The 27,212-nt window shown below is 34.7% G+C and overlaps 2 protein-coding genes across 39 annotated transcripts in view; one reads left to right on the forward strand and one right to left on the reverse strand.

Moving 5' to 3' along the window:
* Window positions 1–27,212, reverse strand: part of LOC125683895 (transmembrane and coiled-coil domains protein 2-like) — an 80,000-nt gene that overhangs the window by 41,862 nt on the left and 10,926 nt on the right. For 17 of the 38 annotated variants that reach the window (XM_056139733.1, XM_056139734.1, XM_056139743.1 and 14 more), the window contains one exon: window positions 22,327–22,443. In XM_056139733.1, coding sequence (XP_055995708.1) covers window positions 22,327–22,328 — 2 coding nt within the window. In that variant the 5' untranslated portion in view covers window positions 22,329–22,443. Of the gene's footprint in view, window positions 1–15,573; window positions 15,636–22,326; window positions 22,444–23,982; window positions 24,065–24,306; window positions 24,464–27,212 lie in introns of those variants that run through there. The other 21 variants (XM_056139725.1, XM_056139726.1, XM_056139732.1 and 18 more) reach the window with 7 other exon arrangements.
* LOC125647686 (uncharacterized) lies at window positions 3,640–9,302 on the forward strand. Its single transcript, XM_048874459.2, has 4 exons — window positions 3,640–6,508; window positions 6,734–6,913; window positions 7,538–7,723; window positions 8,857–9,302. The coding sequence occupies exons 1-4, from the start codon at window positions 3,866–3,868 to the stop codon at window positions 9,196–9,198; spliced, it is 3,351 nt and encodes a 1,116-aa protein (XP_048730416.2). The 5' UTR covers window positions 3,640–3,865; the 3' UTR covers window positions 9,199–9,302.

The raw sequence follows: 27,212 nt of genomic DNA on the forward strand, positions 1-27,212 counted from the left end.
AAATGCTTAATCTATAATGCATTGTATTCAGACGTCACAAAATAGATACTAATTCAAGGATATTACTACTCATATACATTATTCATTCATCTCCGGACCCTCATAAAGAGTTCTAAAAAAGAAACATCTATTAATAGCTTCAGGTTGTATAAATAATACACATGTACTTTGGCCATACAACACTAGATCTAAAACTACATGTACATGCATAAGGAAGTCCAAAATCCAATTGGTGTAAACATGATCATATCAACCATTACATAAATATATACAGAAATAGACTCGCTTGGCTATATGCATTATGCACACAAACATTCTCAACAATACTGAACATTGTTCATGCAAACAAACAAACAAACAAGTACATCATGATGTTAGTACAGCTAGTCCTTGAAACTCTACTTTCCCATTTATCTGATCATTTACAGTTTAGTTTTACATTCCCTAACCTGCTCACATTCACCTTTTACAAAACATTCACTCACCATGCATTTTCAATGCATTCAATGTGTGCTCAGTTTGTTTTCACTGTTTACCAAATGCTCACCTATCACAAAACATTCAATGTGTGCTCAGTTTAGTTTTCACCGTTCACCAAATGCTCACCTATCACAAAACATTCAATGTGTGCTCAGTTTGTTTTCACCGTTCACCAAATGCTCACCTATCACAAAACATTCAATGTGTGCTCAGTTTGTTTTCACCGTTCACCAAATGCTCACGCTCACCTATCACAAAACATTCAGCGCTCACTCCTCATTAGCTGCAATAATGTAGCCCTCTCTGATTTTTTTTTTTTTTTTTTTTTTTTTTTTTTTTTTTTAGGGAGAGGGCTACAACTCCTTAGGATCTCCGTAATGGTGCAAATGCGGGAGTGATTCACTCCCGCAACATTTGCGCTCATTCTAAACATTTCCTGACTTTCTTTACGTAAATAAAATGATATTCTATGTTTCTTAGTCAATATATAAATTTACAACCTACAACTTTAGATTTGTGAGGCTCTATTCTACCGTTTTCAACAATTTCGATAAATCCCAGTTTCTCGATTCATATTTGTGCGCCATGTTTGATGTACTGAAGTTTCAACTTCCGGTTGTCAAGTCATTTGCATATGCCATATAAGGTGGTATTTACATCAATGGACAAGTATGGAGGCGAAAGCTATTTCGTCGGTATTGAGAAGGTTTGAATTTAATATCAAGTTAAAAACCGAACAGCAGAGTGTAAATTCTTTCTGCAACAATATGATTTTCCTTCCTTTGTCGAAGTGGCTCGAATAACTACATTTTCGCGCTGATTGTCAATGTTTAGGCTTTTCATTAGATCCACCTACGAGATCTCGCGATAACAAGCATGGCGGAGCAGACGAAGAATTTTGCATGCTGTACATTATATTTAATGAAAAACACCTTTATTAGACATGCCCGAGCACAAAGTTGGTACTCCTTTTGGTATAAACAACATTTGGGACTAATACACAGAGTTTATTATCGGTTATTCATAAAATTATTTTGCACCATTACGGAGATCCTATGGAATTGTAGCCCTATCCCGAAAACGTCAGAATAAAAAAAAAATTGGATTGGGCTACATTATTGCAGCTAACTCCTCATGTGCTCACTGTTCATTTAACGTTCACTCATCATTCTGTCCTTGTCACTCATCATTCTGTCCTTATTTTTTCATTGTCATTTGGAACTCCGAAAAGATGAATCTCTCTAAACCATGATGAAATGAACGGTATGCATGCCCAAGTGTGGAAGAAGTTTTACAGATAATGAATACATTTGTATTTGTGTTGAAAATTGTTTCCATAAAGAAATAATTTTAGACCTAAATCTAAATCTATATCATTATAAATCTATTTATAATTTTGATTATCTATTTCTCTACCATGATGGAAACATACACCCAGAGAGTTAATTTTACAAAAGACCCATGGGCCACATCACTCACCTGGGTCACCATGGTCCTGCTGTTGATTAGCTGTTGCAATTTTTGAATGATTTTTCAAAGTCTTTATTCCCATGAAAAATGTTGACCCCATATTGTGACCCCAATCTAACCAAAATTGGTAACAACATAACTGAACTTGAATTAATACAACATGTGGTGCCTCAATACCAATATGACTAAAATGACCTTGTTGTTCTGGAGAAGGTCAATGTCACAAGGTGAAATACCATAGTATGAAATGAAAGCTTTTGCCATATGAAATCTATATACAAAATATGAAAGCTCTGCCTTAAATAGTTTAGGGGATATTGAATACATTAGTTTTCTTAAAAGTAGGTCAAACTAAAAGGTCACGGTCACAAAGTTGAAAACTTTCATGTCATGAAAACCCATGACACGAAATGTCACGAAAAAGGTCTGTGAAATATGAGAGCCCTATCATTCACCATTCCATTAAAAAGTTATGAGCAGTGTTGAAGTTTTGGACAAACACAGGACAAAAACAATATGCCTCGCCCCCTCCAACTATAGATGCTCAGGTGAGCTAAAAATTTAATTTCACATTCAAAAATAAATTTTGGCTAAGTGAGAATACCTCAATCCAGTTTGTTAAGTGCTCAAACTACTTTTACCCCTCTACATGTAAAAGACATTGTATAATCTATTTATTGCTTTTGCCAAAGTTGAATCTTTTGTAACATCTCAGCATTTGATGCAATTACTGTGAATTTACAGTAAGTGTGAACGACTCAGCTTCTCAAGTTCATTCGAGGTCTCGGATAGTTGGTTTCAAAACAAATCTGTCAATGATGACGCATCAAGGAAAGAACAATCACTGCGATTGGACCAATATTTAAGGGGCGGGAATAAAAATAATTTTAAATGGGCACAAGTGTCTTTACACTAGCGTGTCATTACATAATCTTTTAGCACGATGGAAGAGGCTGCGAAAAGGGAAAACCAATACCAACTAAAACAATGACGTTGATTTTAAAATTACATGCCGAGGGTTTATTTTATGGTAAAATCAGTAAGAAATTAGGCGTCTCTAAGGCCACGTTATAAAATTGTCAATCATGGGAACTCTTGCACCGAAAATGTCGCCAACGAAGCTCACACCAGATTTACTTTTGTTTATCAAGTATGAAATTAAAAAGAAATCAAGTGTATATTAATAGAGAAATCAGACAAAATTTATTAAGAAGAAATATTTGTACCCCTGACAATGTAGAGCTGCGAGAAATTTTTAGCGAAATGACTTTCAAGAAACTGCAAAGAAAATCCAAGAGAAGCATATTTCGTCTGAACACAGGGACTCGTCACGAAATATTTGTCTTTTTAAGATTTGACATCGTCTATTCTATAATTACAAATAAATGTAAATATTGAATAGAGAGGGTCAATTCGTGACGAGCCCCTGTGGTCTGAACACGAACGAAGTGTTGAAAACTTCTTTGCTACTGATTTTATTGCAATTTAGGCCGAGTCAGTCAGTTAGTTAGAGAGAGAGAGAGAGAGAGAGAGAGCTCTAAACACTTTGTTGAAATATTTCGACCCTGTTCTTCTTCAGTCGTGTTTTCGTGAAGAAGACCGGTAACATGGCCGAAATATTTCAACAAGGCCACACCAAATTAAAAACTTGGTCGCCGGACCCGCGCGCACGTAATTTACAGCTTTTCAAATAATAATATTAAAAAAAATATCCCGCATCCGGAAATAAATTGTCCGTTTTCCGCACATTTTCGACTCTTACTTTTGGTTTTATTTTTTAAGTCACGTTTGCGCTTGAAATTAAGGGCTTTAAAACCGTACGTGTCCACATCTAAACTACATTGAATGTATCATAAATTTACCGCGTGGTTGTCAAATTGACTGCATTGCGAGAATATTACAGATTCTTACAAGAATGCCTGTGCTCGTGGTAAGAATAAGTGACCAGGATGGGGCGGATATACTTTCAAACACCGCCACGAATTTTACAGGGGGTACATTCTCCGAATTGTTCGAGAAATGTGTTCATTCCAAAAACATCACTTTTATATCTACGGATTCGATCGTGGAGATACGACTACGAGAAGACAGACAAGCCCAGTTCATGCTCGCAGACAATGCTGATATGGATGTTTCAGAAATAGCTGCTACACTCGGGTGTAAGTTTGTGCAATTTATTATTACTCGGACACTTGCTTTAACTAGTTCCAATTCATGTCATGAACATAACCCTGCACCTGCATCATGTAGCGGCACTAAAAACGCTTTTGCTTTACTAATGCACAGTAGCTCAAGTATCATATTACCTCCTAAACCGAAACCTGAAGGTGAAAAGAAATTATCTGGTCCTCAAAGACTTCAGTGTGATCTAATTGATTGGATGGAATCCAAGGGATATGGGTGGACACAAAATTCTATTGATACTGCTGAATATGTTATCAAGACTTTGAGAAATTCGTTATGGTATGTAGATCATGCTCATGCCAAACTTAAGGAAAGTGGATGCCCAATACCCAAATGCTTTAGTTCATTTCATGGCTACAATGAATTTAAGAAGCTGCATCATAGAATACCACTTATTAAATCTGAAAGACTGAATGAGCTCTCAATGGATCTGACCAAAGCCTTGTCATTTCCATCAATGTCCTCTTCTAGAAACAAACAACTCTCATCTGATTTGGAATTGCTTCTTGCCACTCTGACCAAATATAAAGCCAGACTAGACAAAGATAATGCTCGTCATAAGACTTATTCTAACAAATCTAGTTCTCCTTCACGCTCACTAGAGTCGGACACGACCTTAAAATACATTCCACCAAAACCTGAAAATGAGAGCTGCAATCTGAACATTTACATGCATCTGCAAAAAGATATAAGTAGTGTTGAATGTTTTCGGTTTATTGATCTCGATACTTACACCCCTGAGAATAGACTTAAACGAAGAAAGTATATTTCAAATTTGGAATTAGATGTTCCAGTGATGCTTTATAGAATGGCATATGGTGGTTCGATAGGTACCTTGAACTTTATTTGGAAAGTACCAGGAGATGGAGCAGACAATGTGGAGGTTTCTGAGAAAAATATGAAAATTGTTAACAAAATAAACAAATCTCTACCAAAGTTTTCCACTAGGTCCATGAGAAAGGATTTCATAAATCGTTATTATAAAAATGTGAAAGCTCCAAAATCCTTGCTTCGAAACATTTTCTTCGAACTTACTGGATGTGAGTCTACTTGGGAATCAAGTGAACAAGGAGAAATTGATGATCGTGTAGCATCGATATTACTTGATGGTGATGACCCTTCCATTCTTCTTGATTACAGATCTTTAAATGGGAAGGATGTCGATTCCAAATTTGGTGTTTTCTTTGAAGAAATGGGTAAATACTTTGATGAACAGCTCTTACATGTTAACGAAAGACGGCACGGGGAAGAACTTTACTTGCCAATGGCAATATCCATTGAGGAATTAAGAGATCAAATTTCAAAGAGAGTACCTGATGGCACACCAATTCCGTGCAGTGAAACAGTACGCTTACAATTTCAACCAAACAGTACATTTCAAAAAACTGCTTTAAAGTATTCTGGCAGGTTTAATGTGAAATTTCGAGTGCAAACACGTCTTGCAAGAGTTAACCATGTTGACGCAAGGTATGTCGCTACATCATTTAGATATTTGAAGGAGTTTTGCGTTTCAAATCGTGAAAATGTGACATTTGTATGCTTAGATGATAAGGCTATCATACCAGTTGGAGAACCTGGAATACCTATCAGTACAGGAGTAAGGGGACATAACAAAGTTTTGACTCCCTCCGATGGTCCAAAACTTGTATGCACTGACCATGATTTCCATGTTGCAGGTATTGTGCCATCTGTTACTTTTGTCTCTAGGATACCACGGCACAGTAATGACAGCTTTTTTAATGGGAAAATTTATGTTACTACCAAAGACAAGGTTTTCCAACCATCCACACCATATCGACATGCAACAGAGCTCACCAGGATTTTACGCGAACATAATTCTGATGACAATATTAATCTAAACACCCCAGTATTGTGTTTGATGACGGATGGTGGGCCAGATCACAGAGTGACTTTTGAAACGGTCAAACTATCCCTTGTTCAGTTGTTCATTCAACTTGATCTTGACATGTTGATTGCTTTAAGAACTGCACCTAACCACAGCTGGATGAATCCCGCAGAACGTTGTATGTCAGTTTTGAATTTAGCATTGCAACATGTTGCTTTGGCACGAAAAGACATGGATCCTGTGTTTGAAAATTCCGTCAAACACAAATCTACCCTAAGTGCTGTGCGTAACTTGGCCAACATCAAGACTGGTTTCAGAGAGGCTTTTGCTGAATCTGTTGGAAGTGTTGTTGAACTTGTTAACGCTCGATTCAAAAGAATGAAACTCAAAAATGAATATTTAGAAGCATACACAGGCATTCCAGATGAAGAAATTCAAGCATCTCTTGATGTTGTCTGTCGGGTCCTCAATTCTGATCTCACTGTTGATATGTCAACTGCAGAGTTGCGCAAAATGAAAAACTTACAGGTAATAAAACAGTATTTCCATAGCTAAATCTTTTTATGTAATCCCTTGCATTGTCTATTTCATTTTATTTCTACCATATTAGTGGCTCAAACATCTATTATTATATCAATAACATGGTACTAACTCAGTTCATTTCATTATGAACAATGTATATACATGTATAGAGATCATAAAATTTTAATGACTGTTTTAGAATATTATATTACTTTAACGTTGTAATTTCAGACCTTCCTGTCAGATCATGGGAGCAGTTCTCATTACATGTTCCAGTTAAAAAAGTGCAGCAGTTGTGCATACTGCACGGTCATCAACCCCCCAAGGCTTCCAGATGATGAGTTCCAGAGTTTACACTTTCTGCCCAACCCCGTCGCTGGAGAAGATGGTCAATATCTTTCTTTTCAAGAGGTAAATATAACTTTGCGGTCAAAATAAAGTTTAAAATGTAATTAGTCACAAAACACATCCAAACACATCCTATGCATATTAACAATCAATTAATGTACACAATTACAAAATCATTTATTGATTTAATGGAATTATGCTATTTCAAGTGCAGTTCAACTTTAGGGGCATGTACTTGAATAACCATGTGCCTTGGCTCTTTCTATCTCCATGTAGATATAATTTCTGTGAGTTTAATCTTAAAAACTAGAATTTAATCTGGAAAACGTAAGCATAATGTATACAAATATTTCACAAGATCCTCCATCTTTAAAGCTTATTGTTATAATGTTACTGTATTCCCCCACTTGTGGGAGCGGGAATGTGTGTGTGTGCTGTTTTTCGTTCTCTCTTCCCATCCACTACTCCTCTACAAGAACTCAACAAAATTATGTGAAACTTTAAGGGATTCTTTGTTACATGATGTCATTGTGCATTTCTTATTTGAAATTTTGATCTGAATGACCCAGTTGCTCCCCAGTCCCAGTTGATTAACTTCAACTGACAGTTGATTTATTAAATCTTAGTTTGCAAGTAATACAAGTCTTATGATAATAGCAGCTCTGATATCTCAACTTTATTTGATAGATGTATGGACAGGAAACAGGGGATGAACATAGACCAAGTGCCCAAGTACGCGATGATCCTGCCAGTGTAAATGATCGAATCAACCGGGAGATATTCAAGACCCAGAAGGTCCGGGACGTAATTGTCTGTGGAGAGTGTTCCAAGCCAAGATGTGTTTACAGTGATAAAAAGCTAACCCGTGAACAAGTAAGGTGTTTGAAGTATTTATTCTATGTTGCTATTAGTGTTTTAGCTCACCTGAACCGAAGGTTCAAGTGAGCTTTTCTGATCGCCTGTTGTCCGTCGTCTGTCTGTCTGTCCGTTAACTTTTCACATTTTCGACTTCTTCTCAAGAACCGCTGGGCCATATTCAACCAAACTTGGTACACATCATCCTTGGGTGAAGGGGCTTCAAGTTTGTTCAAATGAAGAACCAGGCCCCCTTCAAAGGGGAGATAATCACGAAAATACAAAAATAGGGTGGTGTCATTTAAAAATCTTCTTCTCAAGAACCACTGGGCCAGGAAAGCTGAAATTTATATGGAAGCTTCCTGATATAGAGGAGATTCAAGTTTGTTCAAATCACGACCCCCGTGGGTACAATGGGGCCACAATAGGGGATCAAAGTTTTACATGTGATTATATAGCAGAAATCTTTAAAAATCTTCTTCTCCAGAACCACTGGGCCAGGAAAGCTGAGATTTATATGGAAGCTTCCTGATATAGCAGAAATTCAAGTTTGTACAAATCATGACCCAAGGGGTATGGTGGGGCCACAATAGGGGATCAAAGTTTTACATTTGAATATATATTAAAAATCTTCTCAAAACCAAAAGACAACATTTACCTTAGAGCTTCCTGATATAGAGTGTGAGGCCCAAGGTCACTCAGGTGAGCGATGTGGCCCATGGGCCTCTTGTTTTATGTTGAGATGGCAAACTGTAGTACATGCAGTCTTAAACTTGTTATACCCCCCCCCCCAAGCAGTTTTTTAAATGATCCTGTTGTCTGTCCATCCATCCCCACCTCCTATCTGCTACCCCTCTCCACTCAACAGAATTCTATGAAACTTTCAGGGATCTACTGTTACATATACAATTATGAACCTCCTAATTTAATTTATTTTATACCTACAGGGGAGGGAGGGTATCATAGTCACTAAGTGAGCTTTGCTCACAGTATTTCTAGTTTTATACAGGAGAAAGTGGCCTAAGTTTTAAGAACTTATGCCCAATTGTTTTTGTCTTTGACATATTGACCAAAAATATGTTCAATACAGTCTTTGAATTGATAAGAGTGTATTGTGAGTTTATTGATTTTTATATGGATGATTATTGTAGGAGGAGCTGCTGCTGCGTTTGAAAGAGGAACATCTGTACACATGTGGCGACTCATTAGTTCCAGAAGATGTAGAAGATCCAGGCATGGTTGTTCGAGAGGCAGTGAACTGTTTGACTGAAGTGGAGACAAGTTACTTCTCTACATCGTTGAAACATTACTTACCACCAGTGTGTGTTCACTGTGGAAAAGTTGACAATCTGTTGGATGACACAGACCCTTATATATCTGCTCTTTATGAGAAATATTCTGTTGTGCGACCTTTGTGTGAATATTGTAAAAACACTGGTAAAGATGCCAGAACTTGGGGGAAAAAGTTTCTCCCCAAGAAGTGTAAAAGATAGACAATAAACTTGTGTTTCAGGATGATGCATTTAAACTTTGGGGCAAAAGTGACTTTTTTGCCAAAAATGACTTTTTTGCAATAAAATGTTATCGCTCGCCTCTATTTATTTTACATCGCTCGTAACTTTTCATATTCCAACTTTTTAATTTTAAAATTATCAAATCGCTCGCTCGCCCCAATTTTTTTTCCTTCTAAAATCCGAAGACCAAGAAATTAAATTGGTGTGGCCCAAAGTGTTTAGAGTTTTTTCCTTATTTTACTTCCAAAAAAGAGACCTTATATATATACATGACGAAGCGAGTGTCGCGTTCGTACAAGGGTAATCGCAATCATGGACATACCATAGGAGCTTGAAATTTTATCAATAAAGTTAATAAAATGTACTTGATTGACCAAGCCATAGCTCATGGCTTGGTCAATCAAGTACATTTTATTAACTTTATTGATAAAATTTCAAACTCTTATGGACATACAGTTAGGGGTGGACCAGTGATATAGGTTCAAAGGTACGCCAGTATCGCAACATTAACAATCAACCTTTGCTGTGGTTTATTATGATGTTATAGAAGGCGCGTCTAATGAGGAGGGGGATGGTTTGGGGAATTTAGTTTTTGCTAGAATTCACAGAACTTGCCATTGTTCATTCAATTAACAGTATCTAGCAATGGTTACTTCCGAATTTCTTACGAAAATGTGGGAATATATAACAGTAAAAGACATCAAAGCATGCCATGTGTTGGAAATAAATGTTTTCTCGAAGTAGAATATCTATTGATCTTATTAATTAATCTGACATATTATTTTATGGGCGAGATCAAATATTCAATGTTAGAGAAAACTGAGTACGCATAGTTCTCACCAAGACCCCCCCCCCCCCCCCCCCCCCAATACAAAACTAAATACGAAGTATGTTGAAACTAATCGATTAACAAGTAAAACAAATGAAAGTGTACATTGAAACCATTAAACATTTATTAAAATGTATTATTATGTGGTTTTAAAGTCAGTTCTCTTTTTTCCCCACTAACGTGTAATTGATGTCGGATGACAGAAACTTACGAGTTTTTACCCCCTCTTCCCCCTAACTATTTGAATTTAGAAATTTTTCCGACATCGATCTTTTCCAATGCTTCGCAAGATTTCGAAAATATACTCTGAGAGATTTATTTTAAAATAACGATATGGAAACTGCGAATGTGAAAGAGACAACAAAACAAAAGCATTGTTCTTAAACGGACAAAATCGCCTATAGAAACATGTACTGAAATTTCTGATCACTTAAAACTGACAAGTATGTACAGGAATTTAAGGGAGTAACCTTTCAATTTTTATTGGGATATAGAGGCAACTGCGGATCCTGCCTTTTCCCTCAGCATTTTCGATCCCGTCATTTTTTTTCTTTTTCTTTTCAATATTCAGCACTATTTGAATTCTGGGATATTGCTATCCTGCCTTTTTTTTTACATATCGGAGCTCGCCTTTTTCACCCTGTATTCCCCCTCCCATACCTATTGATACTGCGATGGATTATAAGTATAACACGGTTATTCCTGTTTAAAAGATAAAATTTATAAGGTATCTGCACAGGCACTTGTTTCTGTAAATGACTTATGACCTCTGTATACTAATAACAACACAAGGTACCCAGCTTCAAATGACACAGAATGGCACCCCCTGAGAATGTCGGTCTTTTGAGCCTCCAGGGAATATGCGATGCTAATGTATTTACTACCGTTGTATTGTACAATCATTCAACTTAAAAACCATGTATGAAATGACTGCACTCGTTGCCTCTTATCGCCAAAAACTGCAACAAAAAATGGATTTTCCGTTTTATACCACGAAGTGCTATGTACTGATACCACACAGAATACGTGGGCGATTTTGACTGGCTAGCACGCTCTTCTAAAATTACGTTTGGAATTCTTTAGAGTTATTTATAGAAAGATAGAGCATCAGAAATGAATTAAAAATAACAGGCAAAAGGATGATTTTAATGGTGACCATTAACCACAATTGATCTTATTTTATATAATTTAGTTACTAACATTAGGGGGGAAATACTACAAAAAATAAAGGGGACTCCATCCCCCCATATTTTTTTTCCACAGACACCTGATAACTATAATCCCCCCCCCTTCTGATTTTTTTTTGCGGTGACAATTCCTCCAAAATGTGTGGATTCCTTGTCTCTCTCAACCCAATTTCGATTGATGTAGTTGTTTCAAGCTTTTCACAAGCGTTAGCTCATTTTTGTGAATTTGGCGTGCCATAACCTGCAGCGCTCTTGGTACATATGGTGGGTTTCATAAAACTTAAATGTAACAACAGGTACTTGCCACATCAATACATACCACAAAGTCAATAACACATCACTAAAAAACTTTTCTTGTTCTATTTTGCATACTTCCCAATAATCTTTTATCTGTATTTTCTCTGACTTTCCATAGATCTGCATGAAACATGCAATTGGCAGAAATATTTCTCATACTAGTTAACGAAGTTGTATTTACAGTAAGTCATAATTTCATTATTATCTTCATCAGAAATGATTCCGACACAAAAATATTTTTAAATCTCCACTCGGGAAGTCTTAGCTTCTATCTTCTGATGACATGTAAAATCCCGAAACGTACGAACAGCTTTGGTTTTTTTGGAGTAACTAAAAATAGCGTACAGCGTCTTCAATTCAAAATTTTTATTTTGTTAACAAAGCAAATGTGCAAGATTTTTTGGTAATAAACATCGTATCAATTTATTGTGATAATAAAACAATGAGACTTTATTTTTCAACACAACGAATATACAATTTTCATTCTGTGCGGTATCAGTACATAGCACTTCGTGGTATAAAACGGAAAATCCATGTTTTGTTGCAGTTTTCGGCGATAAGAGGCAATGAATGCAGTCATGTCATACATGGGTTTTAAGTTGAATGATTGTACAATACAACGGTAGTAAATACATTTACATAGCATATTCCCTGGAAGCTCAAAAGACCGAGATTCTCAGGGGGTGCCATTCTGTGTCATTTGAAGCTAGGTACCTTGTGTTGTTATTAGTATACAGAGGTCATAAGTCATTTACAGAAACAAGTGCCTGTGGGTATCTGATAAAAGTTATATCTTCTAAAGTTTACGAGATATCTTGTATCCTTTATAAGACATCTTATATTTTTTTCTTTATAAGATATCCCATCACTTTTATACATGTAGATATCTAGTATATACAAGATAAACTTTACAAGACATTTTATTAACGTAATCTCAAATCTCCGTTGTCAAATCAAAACCGATATTGAATCTCACGCTACGTACGGTGCAACTTACACTGAAATCAAATAGTGAAACTTACACTTGTTAGGTACGAGATAATATAATGCCAAATACTTGGGACCGCCTACTTATAATTTAACCGACCTATCAAAAGCGCTCTTTAAAATCACTCGGGGACTTCCCAATGAACTATCTGGAGCACGTCATGTACTTGCCAATATGTCTCGTTCACACTTATTGTAAATCCACAGTAATTGTGAATGATCGTTACAACCTTTTTGAATTATACATTATTTTTCATCTCATTAATTGCTGTTGAATTAATCCTGTGATACCTACATTTATGTATTTTATATTCATGCAGAAAATATTCAATAGCATTTAAATGTGTATTACAATTAATGTATCAACTTTTTCCCAACATTGAATGGGTATTTTTTTTTCCTTTTCCTTCCGGAAATGTTCATAACAAAAAGCAATATAGATTTTAAATGGTCTGGTGATGTCAGGACTACAAAATTTATTCATTAATTAAATTTACTTATCTTTTTTCTTATCTCATTATTAAATAAATACAGTGTGAGGAAAGCAGACATTCTTAATAATTCATCTTCATCATGCATTCCTGATCGCTCGCCATTCATGAACATTGCACTCGTGCTCTGTATTCATGAACCATTCACTAAGTTTCAATCAGCATTCACACACCATTTGCTACGTGTTCATTTAGTATTTACTCACCATTCACTCATTGTTCATTCACTGTTTCAGGAGGGAAAGTAAAATGTTTCGGGGACTACCTACTTATAATTTAACCGACCTATCAAAAGCACCACGAGATAACATTAAATGTAAAGAGATTGATTAAATACAGAAAATTACTGTCCATGCAAAAAAAAGAGAGAGAAGGGGATAGGGGTATCATTTAGGATCATGGTGCTCATGAAGGTGTACCAGTATGCATACATATTCCATGTAAAAGGCAATGTATCTATTCATTTTCTTAAAACACATATTTTAAATCTCTGCATGCATTCATCAAATAACAATCAATCATTCAAAATGTTATCAAAAACAAGAGGTACTGTGAGCAATGCTCACTAAGAATACCCCCTGCATACCCCAATCTCCCAAAGGGTGTTGTTAATAGGTATAAATTACCTCTTTCCTGAGTGTCAAAATATGGTATGCCTTTGTAGAAGAAATTGGAAGATATAGTCCAAACACAAATTCATGGTATAAACCTATAATTTTGACCTTGAGATCAAAGGTCAAGGTCATAAAGACGTCATGAATGTACATGACACATAGTCTCATAGTGATACATCCATGTCTTATGGTATGACTATGTTAAAACCCTATAATCAATTTTGACCTTGAGGTCAAAGTTCAAGGTCATATAGAGGTCATGAAGGTACCCAACATATCGTCTCATGGTGATACACTCATGTGTCAAATATGGTATGCCTATGTCAAAGAACAAAGAAGTCATGGCCCTGACACGAATCCATTGTAAAAACCTTTAATTTTGACCCTGAGGTCAAGGTCATATGGAGGTCATGAAGGTACATGACACATCATCTCATGGTGATACACTCATGTGTCAAATATGGTATGCCTATGTCAAAGAACAAAGAAGATATGGCCCGAACACGAATCCATTGTTAAAAAAAAACAACTTTAATTTTGACCTTGAGGTCAAGGGCATATAGAGGTCATGAAGGTACTCGACACATCGTCTCATGGTGATCCACCTGTGTGCCAAATATGGTATGCCTAAGTCAAAGAACAAAGAAGTTATGGCCCGGACACGAATCTGCACAGACAGACAGAGTGATTCCTATATACCCCCCTGAACTTCGTTCGGGGGGGTATAATAATGCATACTTATACTTAAAGTGGTGCACCTAAATTCTTATACATACAAGTCTGTAGGTATATATATTGTTTTTATTCCCATTACTTATATACTTATCAAGCCACTACTGCAGAGAGATGGCCAATGAAATTTCACAATCTCCTACACATCTGGCACTCATTCATTGATATTGACATTTTATGATTAATTAAATTATACTGTAATTCGCTGTTCCTTCTCCACTAATGGAAGTCTTTAATTGATTAAAATATAATTATTACAGTTTCTTCCTTCTATAATCCCTCCCCTCTGAATCCAAACAGCCACTCAACAGGACAGTCCTTTGATAAAAATCTTTATCATACTAGTGTACCTCAAGGAATTTTTTTTAAATTACATAGAAGAAAGTATGCAGGTGGGCTGATAATTAAGGTTCAAATCATTGCAGGTGCATAAAACAACTTTGGGAAAATCAAATAAATGAGTTATTCAAAAGAAGGTTTTTTTAAAAGGGGTGTGTGTGTGTCCAAACCCGAATTTGGGAACATTAGATTAAATTTCTATGCGAGTCGGACAGCTAGCCAAAAAGGTTTTCAACAATTCCATAATAATAGTGGTTAAAAATAAGAGGGGAGGGGGGGGGTGGTATCTTGTTAGTAGAGTAAATTGTCATAAAGCTAAACAAGTGCTATCATTCTAATGAGTTTTTGTGATTTATACTACATGTACAGAGGTGTATAGCTAAAAACTCTAAAAATACTGGAATATATTACATGTTTTTTCACCTTCAAATTGGCCATGCCTGAATTCATGGTACAATAATTTGAAAAAACATCAGAAAGTATAAGGAAACATAAATATTCTATGGAAGAATTCTGTAGAAAATCTAATTCAAATTACACAGTACCTGTTTTCAAAGATCAATGACAATGGTTCCCACAACGAGTCTTGAATGTGTTCTGTACTAATATCTACTGTAAGCTTTATATCATAAATTTACAGTCTATGACCTTACAGACAAGCTTAGAAGCATTTAATAGGCAAGTAGTTTAATTCTTTAAAGGATTGGTAACACAAACAGTTATACAGTTATGGACAGAACAAATGAACAGTGACAGCATATGAAGCCCTTGACCTTGGTGATTATAACAAATAGCTGACTAGCATGAAGATTCCTACAATGCAGATAGCAAAGGGACAGAGAAATGGAATAAGAAAGTCAAGGGCAGATAACTCATACCTCACTGGAAAACTGAAGCGGCGGGCAGCCAGGTTTCCAGAATTCATGAAAATTAACCACAACTAAAAATAAATGGTTCAGATAAATTGTTCATTATTTTCTGTCATTCTTTTACTTGATGCTCATTGTACAGCAGATAAATTCACATGCTTGGATGGGATTCAGGCCAATCAAAGGATTTCTGTTTGGCATCCAAGGAAAGAATATATACATATACTAATACAATACATTTCTAATATCAATGTGGCATTCTTTACAATAGTTACATGTATTATTGTTGAATTCTACCATAACATTTAGTGCATGCTATTTATATAATAATGTTACATTTTGAGTTATACTATGCCAAAATAGTAATCAGGGATTTGACAAATAGTGCTCGACCCAAAGGAGAATGCACTATTTGTTAACAATAACTCCCCGACTATTAAATTGGTATGGTGTATGAAAAATGTAACATTATTATAATTATTACGCCGACTGTCAATATTTTTTGAAATATGGTATTTACCTTTCTATGGAGTAAAGGGTGATAACTCAAAATGCGCTTCTATAAATGTTAACTGATATGAATTTTTAAATGTGAAAAAATATTTATTAGTTTGTTATGCTATTGGTGCATAATAATCAAAAATGGATGATAATTAACTCATCATTTTTTGTGTTTATCAAATATATGGACAAGTTTTCTGTAACATTAGTTTGTGTAAACGTTCGTTACTCTATACAATTAATCCTGCATCAGTATGGCAGTTCCATGGCCTAATTAATGGCTAGAATGTACGCTTGGCAAGCATGTGGTCCCAGGTTTGAGCTTGCATATTGGCAACTATTTTTCTTAATTAATCAATATAGTTAATTTGAAAAATTTGAACAAAGCAAAAAAATAAAGACACAAAAGAGAATTTGATAGTGTATGTTTATCTGTGCATAATACGGAAGAAGTATGGTATCAAATATATAGGATGAAACTAACAGGAAGCATTGACATGTGGAGTTCTACAGATTTCACCACAGATCAAGACGGAGATGTCATTTGCAGATTAATTCCACACTTTGTGATGGAGGACATGAGATGGAGATCGACATTCTCCAGATATTAATCTTCTTACATTCACAATCGTAAAAACTACCTGAAGATTCAACACTATATGTGTATTCAGATATTAATCTTCTTACATTCACAATCATAAAAACTACCTGAAGATTCAACACTATATGTGTATTCAGATATTAATCTTCTTACATTCACAATCGTAAAAACTACCTGAAGATTCAACACTATATGTGTATTCAGATATTAATCTTCTTACATTCACAATCGTAAAAACTACCTGAAGATTCAACACTATATGTGTATTCAGATATTAATCTTCTTACATTCACAATCGTAAAAACTACCTGAAGATTCAACACTATATGTGTATTTAGATATTAATCTTCTTACATTCACAATCGTAAAAACTACCTGAAGATTCAACACTATATGTGTATTTAGATATTAATCTTCTTACATTCACAATCGTAAAAACTACCTGAAGATTCAACACTATATGTGTATTTAGAATGTAACTAACATACTAACCACTAACAGCAGAAATGTCATTGTCTAAACAGGAACTTTGGTAATTCTGTCAGTAACTTCTTTTTTTTTTTTTTTTTTAAATTTTACTAAAAAATTATAACCACAGTATAAGATTATACATTGCTTTTGCAATAAATTCTAGTCATACTACATCTATAATTATACATTTTGTCCCATTAAAAACCTACATATAACAAATTTACACGATTTGTCACAATAATCAAATATGCTGGCCCACTGAAAATTTGATTTTAAAAATGAAATTTCATGTATATATAGTATATTGAAACAGATTTAGAATCTCTAAACTAACCTAAATTATCATGATGATTAAGGTAGTTTCCCATATGTAAGATCTGTTATTCAGGTGTCATGAATGTTACAACACCTTCAACGAACCTGCATGATGACATTTATTGATTTTGGTTTTCATTATCAAGATGTGGCATGGGTAATTTACCTTAAGATAAAATTGCTTTTCAAATTCAGTAAATATATGTATACTTCTGAAAATATGCTCTAGCTTGCACATGATTCAATATTCCGAAGTTAAACCTTTATGTGGAATATGACCTAGTTTCAAACTATACCAAATGTAGGTATTTTATCCTATGACATATCTGCTGACTTTGAAAATGTTCATCCAGTTAATAAAATTTCTATTATTTAGTTTAAAGTTTATACAGCCAATTTGCGTCATACAGGTACTTAATTAAAGGTACCCACGGTGCGTCCATCGCTACAAGGATGTATACACATTGTTCACAACTATCAGCTGATATGGTCCGATCTTAAATAGCTACTAAGCCTTTGATCATACCACTTAAATTACCTCCAGTCATTGGACTTGTCAAAATTAAACTTTAGCACAAACCTGGAATTACATGTACTTACTCAGTAGTAAGTGCACAAAACTTTAATAATCCCATTCTGACTCGGACAGGTGATCTAGTTTTAAAGTACAAGGAGGTGACTAGGACAAGCCAATGAACCATGACCAATCACCATTGGACAAGAGTTAAAACGTATTCAACTTTCTTACATGAGTTGAAGAAGCTTAATTTGTTAAAAAAAATCCACTCATAAATTCTATAATGGAGGTAAAAAAACAACAACAAAAAACAACTCATTTTACACTCACATTGGTGTTAGTCTTCACAAAAGCTATCCCAATGAATTCAAATTCTTACATTATGACTTTTTTCTTCTTTTAAAAAAAATGAACATTTCTGCAAATTCAGTTTACCTCTTAATCTTAAGGTCATATGCCACGTTTCTTAAATCATATTTTCATCTCCTCCCTATGAAGAGTTCTTGTAGGATTTTCAAACAGGTTTGAATACTGTATTGTAGTAATATTACCATTCTTGGTATGTCAGCCTGGTAAGCTCAGTGGTTAGATCACCTACCGTAAATCTGGATATTTTTGCATCAATTTATTTCTGCGAATTTTAGTAAAAAGCCTATATATTTATTTTTGTGTTTCTTAATTTTGCAAATTTATGTAAAAGCATATTAAGGAGGTATGCTACACCAGAGAAATTTGATGTAGATGAAAAGTGAAGGATATGTACAAAAATATTTTGAATTTTCAAATTTTCAAATTTACTTTATTTTGTCAAAAAATACAGTTTTAGTAGAAGGTAATCTGAAAAAAATTTAAAACCCCTGCTCGACTCGAACCTGCGACCTACAGTTCAGCAGTCGGTATTCTAACCTACTGAGCTACTCGGCTAGGTATTTAAATGGAAAAGGAAAAGTCAAATATTGCTGATATCGATTTTGTCATCCATGTTTTTAAAGGAAGTCAGCCATTATGACGATGTAGAGTACTACCTTAAAGAACGTGTGAAACATTATTTTAGAGAAAAATATTTTTGCGAATCCAACTGACTTGCAAAAACGCTAAAAATTAATCGACAGCAAAAATAACCAGATTTATGGTATCTTGTAAGGTACTGGGTTTTGGGTTTGATGCCTAATTGATCCTAAGATTTTTCTTCCTGGCCTTCTTTGATACAATAAAGTTTTAGTTATGTCCATATATACAACTTATTGTATTACATAGAGCTTACTTTACATTTTTAATGATGCCACAATAAGAAACTATTAATATATGCAAATTCTAAAATAAACTTGGTAACATACCCAAAAAAACATTTGTGCAAACAAGATAGGAAGTGAATTGTACCCAAAATGTCATGAAAACTGATATATTATTGAGAAATGTCGCATTTGTCCTTAAACTTTTTCATTGAACTGAATTAGTTGCCATATTTTGTGCTTAGACTTGCTCCTCGGAATACATTTATACTGCTAATCCCTGTTTATATATATATATTCTGACCTTTTCCATATAAAATTATTATAGTTTAGTCTCATTAAACATCAACTGGTCAATGTTTCACCATTCCTTGCATTGTTTGAAAATACCAAGTGTAATGGACAAAGTGACCATTGAATGATAGAGGTATGTTGACTGAAATCCCAATAATGAATATGGTCCTGACATCACAACTGTCAGTAAATCTGTCCAAAATATGAAACCAGTTCATGTTTTTAAAAACTTATGAGTAAGTTTGAATGAAAACATACAACTAGATTGAGATTTTACATCGTCTAGTAGTACCTTAAATCCCCATAAGGTGCCTGCCACATGCCAATACATGTAAAACCATTTTACCAAAGTAGTTCACTGTAGGAATTTTTTGGTAGGGCTTAAGGGAATGAAATGATATGCTTTTAAATTAACTCCTAGTTAATATGAAAAACTTTATACACATATATCCCTTCGGTATGTTACTTGCATGGCATTTTGTCATAAGAAAAAATATCAAAATGCAATACCAATTTCAGTGTCTTGAATTTGTTGAGCTATGGCCATGTTGATTATGTTACCCGACCTCAAGACCATAACTGAGAGCAGAAATTACTGTATTCAACAGATATCCAATCTTTGGGGACCATCATGCATAATTTACTGAAAAATTGAACCTGACGAGCCATACATGAAATAACAATGTAGTACATATTGACTTTGTTCTTAAATATGAAAAGGTGTAGAATATTATATGAATTTAAAGTTTTTGACTTCAGTAATGTTAAGTTTATAGTCACCTAGTCTGATTTGTATCTATAAAGATCAGAGATTGACAACGAATTGTTTCAGTAAGTCACCGAGTCTGATTTGTATCTGTAAAGATTAGAGATTGACGGTGAATTGTTTCAGTAAGTCACCGAGTCTGATTTGTATCTATAAAGATCCGAGATTGACAGTGGTTTGCTTCAGTAAGTCACTGAGTCTGATTTGTATCTATAAAGATCAGAGATTGACAACGAATTGTTTCAGTAAGTCACCGAGTCTGGTTTGTATCTGTAAAGATCCGAGATTGACAGTGAATTGCTTCATTAAGTCACCGAATCTGATTTGATCTGTAAAGATCAGTAAATGACAGCGAATTGTTTCAGTAAGTCACCGAGTCTGATTTGTATCTGTAAAGATTAGAGATTGACAGTGGTTTGCTTCAGTAAGTCACTGAGTCTGATTTGTATCTGTAAAGATCAGAGATTGACAGTGAATTGTTTCAGTAAGTCACGGAGTCTGATTTGTATCTGTAAAGATCAGAGATTGACAGTGGTTTGCTTCAGTAAGTCACTGAGTCTGATTTGTATCTGTAAAGATCAGGGATTGACAGTGAATTGTTTCAGTAAGTCACCGAGTCTGATTTATATCTGTAAAGATCAGGGATTGACAGTGAATTGTTTCAGTAAGTCACCGAGTCTGATTTATATCTGTAAAGATCAGGGATTGACAGTGAATTGTTTCAGTAAGTCACCGAGTCTGATTTGTATCTGTAAAGATTAGAGATTGACAGTGGTTTGCTTCAGTAAGTCACTGAGTCTGATTTGTATCTGTAAAGATCAGGGATTTTCTCTTTCTGGTCCATCATTTTGGCCCGTGGCAACATTGGTAGCTAGCACACAATTTGCCATTTTTGTTGAATATTCCAATTGGGCAGTTAAACTAAATGCAGATCAAACATATTGAACCATAATGAAGACAGACTTTATCTTGAAATATAGTTCTACAGTTTATTGTTTCATTCTCAGCATCTTTTAAGCATGTTACCTTTCCACGTACACATTTGTGCAATACAAATACATTATGTTTGTATGGAAGTCGGTCCTGTTTTTATACATATGAAGCATGCACGAATTGTTCATTGGATAGCAGATATAATGAGGTTACTTACGACGAGAAAAGATGTCTTACTGAGAAATGCATACAAATGTCTCATTAGTGTGTAACAACCTTTAGTTCTATTCCGAGCATTAAATTAAAAACCTTTCTATATTGGCCAAAAACTCTTCCAGATCACATTGTATGTCACATACTACTGCACATCAGTCATCAAACTATTCCTCACTGGGAATGAATTCTGAAAATTTACTCACTGCATATTGATCAACTTCAATTGCCAATAAGAACCTACTGTTTTATGAGACTCTCTGTCTGATATGCTACATCAACGTTTTCCTTAACTGTCAACCATTACCAATGACTGAAAGTAGCCAGTATTTGCAGATGCAAGAAAAGGCTGAAAATACGATTATCAAACCATGCTTATGATCTTTTAATTACTTTAAATGTGTATTGAAATAAACAAATATACATTATGTATCTGTTGTTTCACACTTTTGTCATTCAACCTTATGAAAATCAAAATTATTTCTGTGGATTGCTTAATTTAAGTTTGACTGTACATATCTTGTCATACAGGAGGACAGAGTTGATGAAATAGTTTACACCACCTATTTAGTGTATGCATTTGGTACATCATCTCACACAACAATGTGTACCTGACTGTTATTATGGAACCTTGAGGACCTAAATATACAGACACCTAACATGCTAACAGACAAGCTACAATGTTTGTCCACAGTTCTGTATTGTATTAGTAAATTGAAAATATAATTAGGCATTAACACATGCTGTAAAAAATCTATTAATGTAAGTTACCTTTAAAAATTATCAAAATACAGGATATCATAGCTTACATTCCAGTAAACAAAATAAAATAAATCTATCAATAATATACATATATCTAATCTGATTATAAAACACCAGTCATATTTTACTGCCACATAATACTTCAGTATATACTTACATTATCTTCAGAAACCTAGAAAATGTAGTGTTATGACCCCTTGTGTTGGCCTCACACAAGAGAGTTGTCTCCCTTGCAACATTCCTCTTCCAACCACCTCTACATTGTCAGAGTATCCTAAAAAATTAACATTAATCAATAGAATTTTTGTAACAAAACAATTCTAAAATTTGTTGAGGAACTTGGCTCCTTAGCTTTGGAACACAACTGTGAAAGATGCCCTACCTATGTACACCATAGTTCAATACTCATTGTATCGGCCCAAATATATTAGATATTTGTTATCCAACTCTTTCCAGGGTCAATTCAAATTTAGACAACAGGCCCATGGTCCACATCGCTCACCTGATTCACCTTGCCCCATATTTAAAGATTTTTCACATAGATTCACATGTAAAACTGATCCTATTGTGGCCCTATCCTACCACCAGGGACAATGACTTTTACAAACTTGAATCTGCACTATGTCAGGAAGCTTTTCTATAAATCTAAACTTTTCTGGTTCAGTGGTTCTTGAGAAGAAGATTTTTAAATGACCCCACCCTATTTTTGCATTTTCATGATTATCTCTCCTTTGAAGGGGGCAAGGGCCCTTCATTTGAACAAACTTGAATCCCCTTCACCCATGAATGATGTGTATACCTAGTTTGATTGAAATTGGCCCAGTGGTTCTGGAGAAGATGAAAATGTGAAAAGTTTACAACGGCGACAGACAACGGAAAGTTTTGATCAGAAAAGCTCATTAAAAATAAATGAGCCTTTGGTTCAGGTGAGCTAAAATTCCTTAGACATGAAAACTTACAAATTATTCCTAACTGTACATGTAATAGGTATTTTCAGATAAAAGTCATTTCTATTGAATGGACATACTATTTTTGTTTCGATTTAATCCAGCTTGGATTACACCAGGTGAACAAACTATTCAGGAACATAGACAATTTAACTTTCATTACATGCCTAATCACAGCAATAAAAATATCCTCAAAGTCTTCCCATTTTCTTTTCAAACCTTCTATCTATAATTACTAGTAAAACACTTCACAGACTAAATGATGACATCAGACACTAGGGGTGAAACGATAAACCGTGATGCAGATGATTCATTATTCAGGGTCTTTGATTCATTGTGAATCAATTCTGAAAAAATAGAACACCTGCTCTCTGACTGCATGGTCATTTAGGTTCAATCAGCATGTTTACAAATTTGACACAGAATTGACAGCAAATTGTAGTGTATTGTTAAAGCTTCAAAATACTTCATTGATAAATATTTACATTTCCAATGTTTTTTGCCTTTTATAGCAATGTATTGTAATAATAGCAATTTCTTCATAAATGCATTGCAGTTGTTAACATTACAGCTGTGACACAATGCCAAGACAATACACATGTCTACCCTAAAATTAACTGTTACAATTACTAGCCATGATGAAACAAAATCTAAATACATATCATACTTCTCTCATATTTTTAAGTCCTTCAACATGTTTTGACTAATGGGAACAATACCCGCACTTTCTACCTGTATATGTATGTATCATATTAGAGATCAATGGACGTTTCCTTAACCACTGCATGGTTTCCATATATCCATATTGATACATTTTGCACTTAATTGATCTAGCTACCTATAGCTTCATTTACAAGTTCTATTACCTCAAATATAAATCCCCATCTGAATTACTTTAGCAATATGTACATAATTATGAATTTCTTGTCCAAATCAGAATACATGTACCTGTAAAAAAAATTTAAACAGATCTTTTAGATTCCATAACTATATACATCTTCTACTAACCTATTCACTTAAAAATTTACTCTCTGAAACAGCTCCATTGTAAAATAATTGTCATTGTGGTAGGTTAATTGTTTCATCAAAGCAAACTGAATGTTAAAACCATACAATAAAAAAAGTTTACAAACATTAACATCACTTTATATACATCTGCCCCAAATTTAAAAACATACAAAAGTTCAAACCTTAATTCACAAAGTTTATATAAGTTTATCCAATGAATTATCAATCCAACTGAATGAATGAGGACAATCACAAAGCACTTGTTGATGGTATTAAAAATTCTAACAAACTCAAAACGTAAATTGGAAGCACCTTATCTATAAATAGCAACAGGTAATCATATTAGAAAACCCATATCACTTTGAGGTCTCAGATCAATTATGACACAATCTTTGAAAATAGAAGTTACAGTTGGTACACTTCTTAAACCCCTTTTTCAAGAAAGCAGACACGTCACAGGTTTTCAGACAAATCGCACCACACTTGCACACTCAAAAATTATCTCCCAAAGTTTAAAACCCACTCGCCACAATTTTTCAAATGAGTGCAGGTAGAGTAGAGATCAATATAATAACAAACTATTGATCGAACATGAATTATACCCTCGCTGTTTCCAATAACATAATTGTCTACACCTGTGACAACATGTCTCCTTCACTAATTTTTCCCCAATGTTAAAAAATCCATTTTTTCCCTTCAAGTTCATTAAAAGAACATTCCATTCTAATACAAACCAATTGTGCTTGTTACACGTAGATTTTTGTTCTTCATAACCGAAATTCCTACCTTAATTTCATGAAACCTATGAAAAACATGTACATAATTTGTTCTTGATTCAACCTTTACATTAGGGCTTAGTATATAAAAAGAAATTGATTATAAGAAACACACAGACAGCTGGCTTATGGTTCATGCACTGTTTCAGGAGATTTCCCACTGATATGAAATGAACATGGCATATTGTACATTGCTAAATAATATATCATTGTCCACTCTGATAATGTAACATGTACACATGACCCATGCAGTACATTTACTTCATTCATCCCCCACACCATGGCACCCCCAATCTATTAATGCATATTTCCCTCAAGACACACTCAAACTGATAATCAAAGGATATTTAAACATTTAGTACATCTGGAACTAGTTTCTAATTATGAGGTCAATATGTTTCTTACCTACATGTACAATTGGGCCTATAACAATCATCTGAGTACTAGTGAAAAGTGTCACTACTCCCAAGGGCTATGAAATCTAGAGAAAAAAATCCTGTTCTGGATATATCTAAGCTAAATTCTAATGTTCAGCAACAGTATAAAACAAGATCTGTAAAATTACCATTTTTTGTACATCCTTTTCTGCTGTTCCTAAGTGTGCATTTAGATTTTATACAGTATCCGCAAACTTACAGATAAAATCTGTATACTAAGTTTGGCCCCACCCTGGGGGTCAGAACCCCTACCCCTGGGATCATGAAAGTTACAATTTTGGTAGAGGCCTTCCTGCTCTACATCACTATGCATTTAGTTTTTCTTACATGTGTGAGGTTTTTGAGAAGATTTTTGAAAATTGGTCAATTTTGGGCAGTTTTTGCCCCGCCCCTAGGGCCAAAGGGGTGCTGGAGTCCTGAAATTTACAATTTTTGTCCCCCTTGTCCCAAAAATTCTTCATGCTAAATATGAAAAGAATTGGACTGGTAGTTATCAAGAAGAAGTTAAAAATGTTCAATTGTTAACGCACGACGACAGACAATAACCAATTGCAATAGGTCACCTGAGTAAACTCAGGTGACCTAAAAATGCAAAACCTGAAATGGGTCTGTATATACATGTTTATGCAATAAGCTTTATACTAGTACAAAATCTGCAACAGCTACAAAGACTTCACCAATTTATTTGTAAATTGAATATGTTTGTGGAAACACAGAATTTTAATTACATATTAGTACAAATTAAAGTTTGTACCATAACTTACTAACACGTACTATGCTGATTGGGAAATCAGAATATTTAAAAATATTTGCTTCAAATAGGTTACAATTAGCTGTGTCGAGCGATACGAATGCCCCCAATCCAAGGGCCATGACTCTGCCAAAAGTTATCCAACTGAACTCATATAATTACATGGCCTGCATATTTTCATGATATATCTATATCCCAAACTTCAATTCAAAATGTCCATGTATAACTGAGATCGAGTGGAAACTGAAATTGTTTGAAATTTTCTATTTCCAGGGGGCACAACTTCGTCAAAGTTTATTCTACCAGAACCAAAGAACTTGACCTGGATATTCTCATGAATCTGATGTATCTATACACCAAATTTCAGTAAAATATGTGCATCTGCAGCAGAGATAAATGAATGGAAACTGAGTAATGATGGAATGATGGAAGGACAAAAAAGGGTAAAACTATATGCCCCCCGACATTTCATGATGGGGGACATAAAAAGTTTATGAAGTCAAGACTTATGGATCTGCACCTAATACATGTAAATCTTGGTGTCATTGGCCATGAAAGAATCCTACCACCCTTTGAATGGTGTTTCTTCTCTGTATGGATAATTAACTTTGGGTGACTGGGTCGACAAATTCACCACCTGACAGTCAGACATCTTCCCATACAGTTCAGAAATCAATGGAGCTTGGATTCCTACCTAATCTTCAGATCGATCTTCCTTCATACTCATTACAGGAGAGAAGGGTTCAAGAATCACTAAATCCGAACACAACAATCTTATAAAGGCACATCAGACCCTGATTAATTAATGTTTCCATCTAATCAAATGCAAAGATGGTACAAAAACAATAAAAAGAACAGAAAAATCAATGTAAACTCAAGACACATAACAAGAGGCCCACAGGCTTTAACAGTCACCTGAGTATCATTCCCCATATAGGGAGTCTCATAATTGCATTTACTTTAGCAATATGTACATAAGCCTCAATAATAGAGTTCTTTCTGCACATGTTTATGATCTTGCACGTACAGTTCCTATTTATTAACGAAAAAAGGAAAAAATGGAAGTTGGAGACACATAAATCTTTTATCCCCACCCCATAAAAGCCTGACCCATAAGTCGTGAA

The sequence above is a fragment of the Ostrea edulis genome, chromosome 6 (assembly GCF_947568905.1).
Source record: "Ostrea edulis chromosome 6, xbOstEdul1.1, whole genome shotgun sequence".
Lineage (NCBI taxonomy): Eukaryota > Metazoa > Mollusca > Bivalvia > Ostreida > Ostreidae > Ostrea > Ostrea edulis.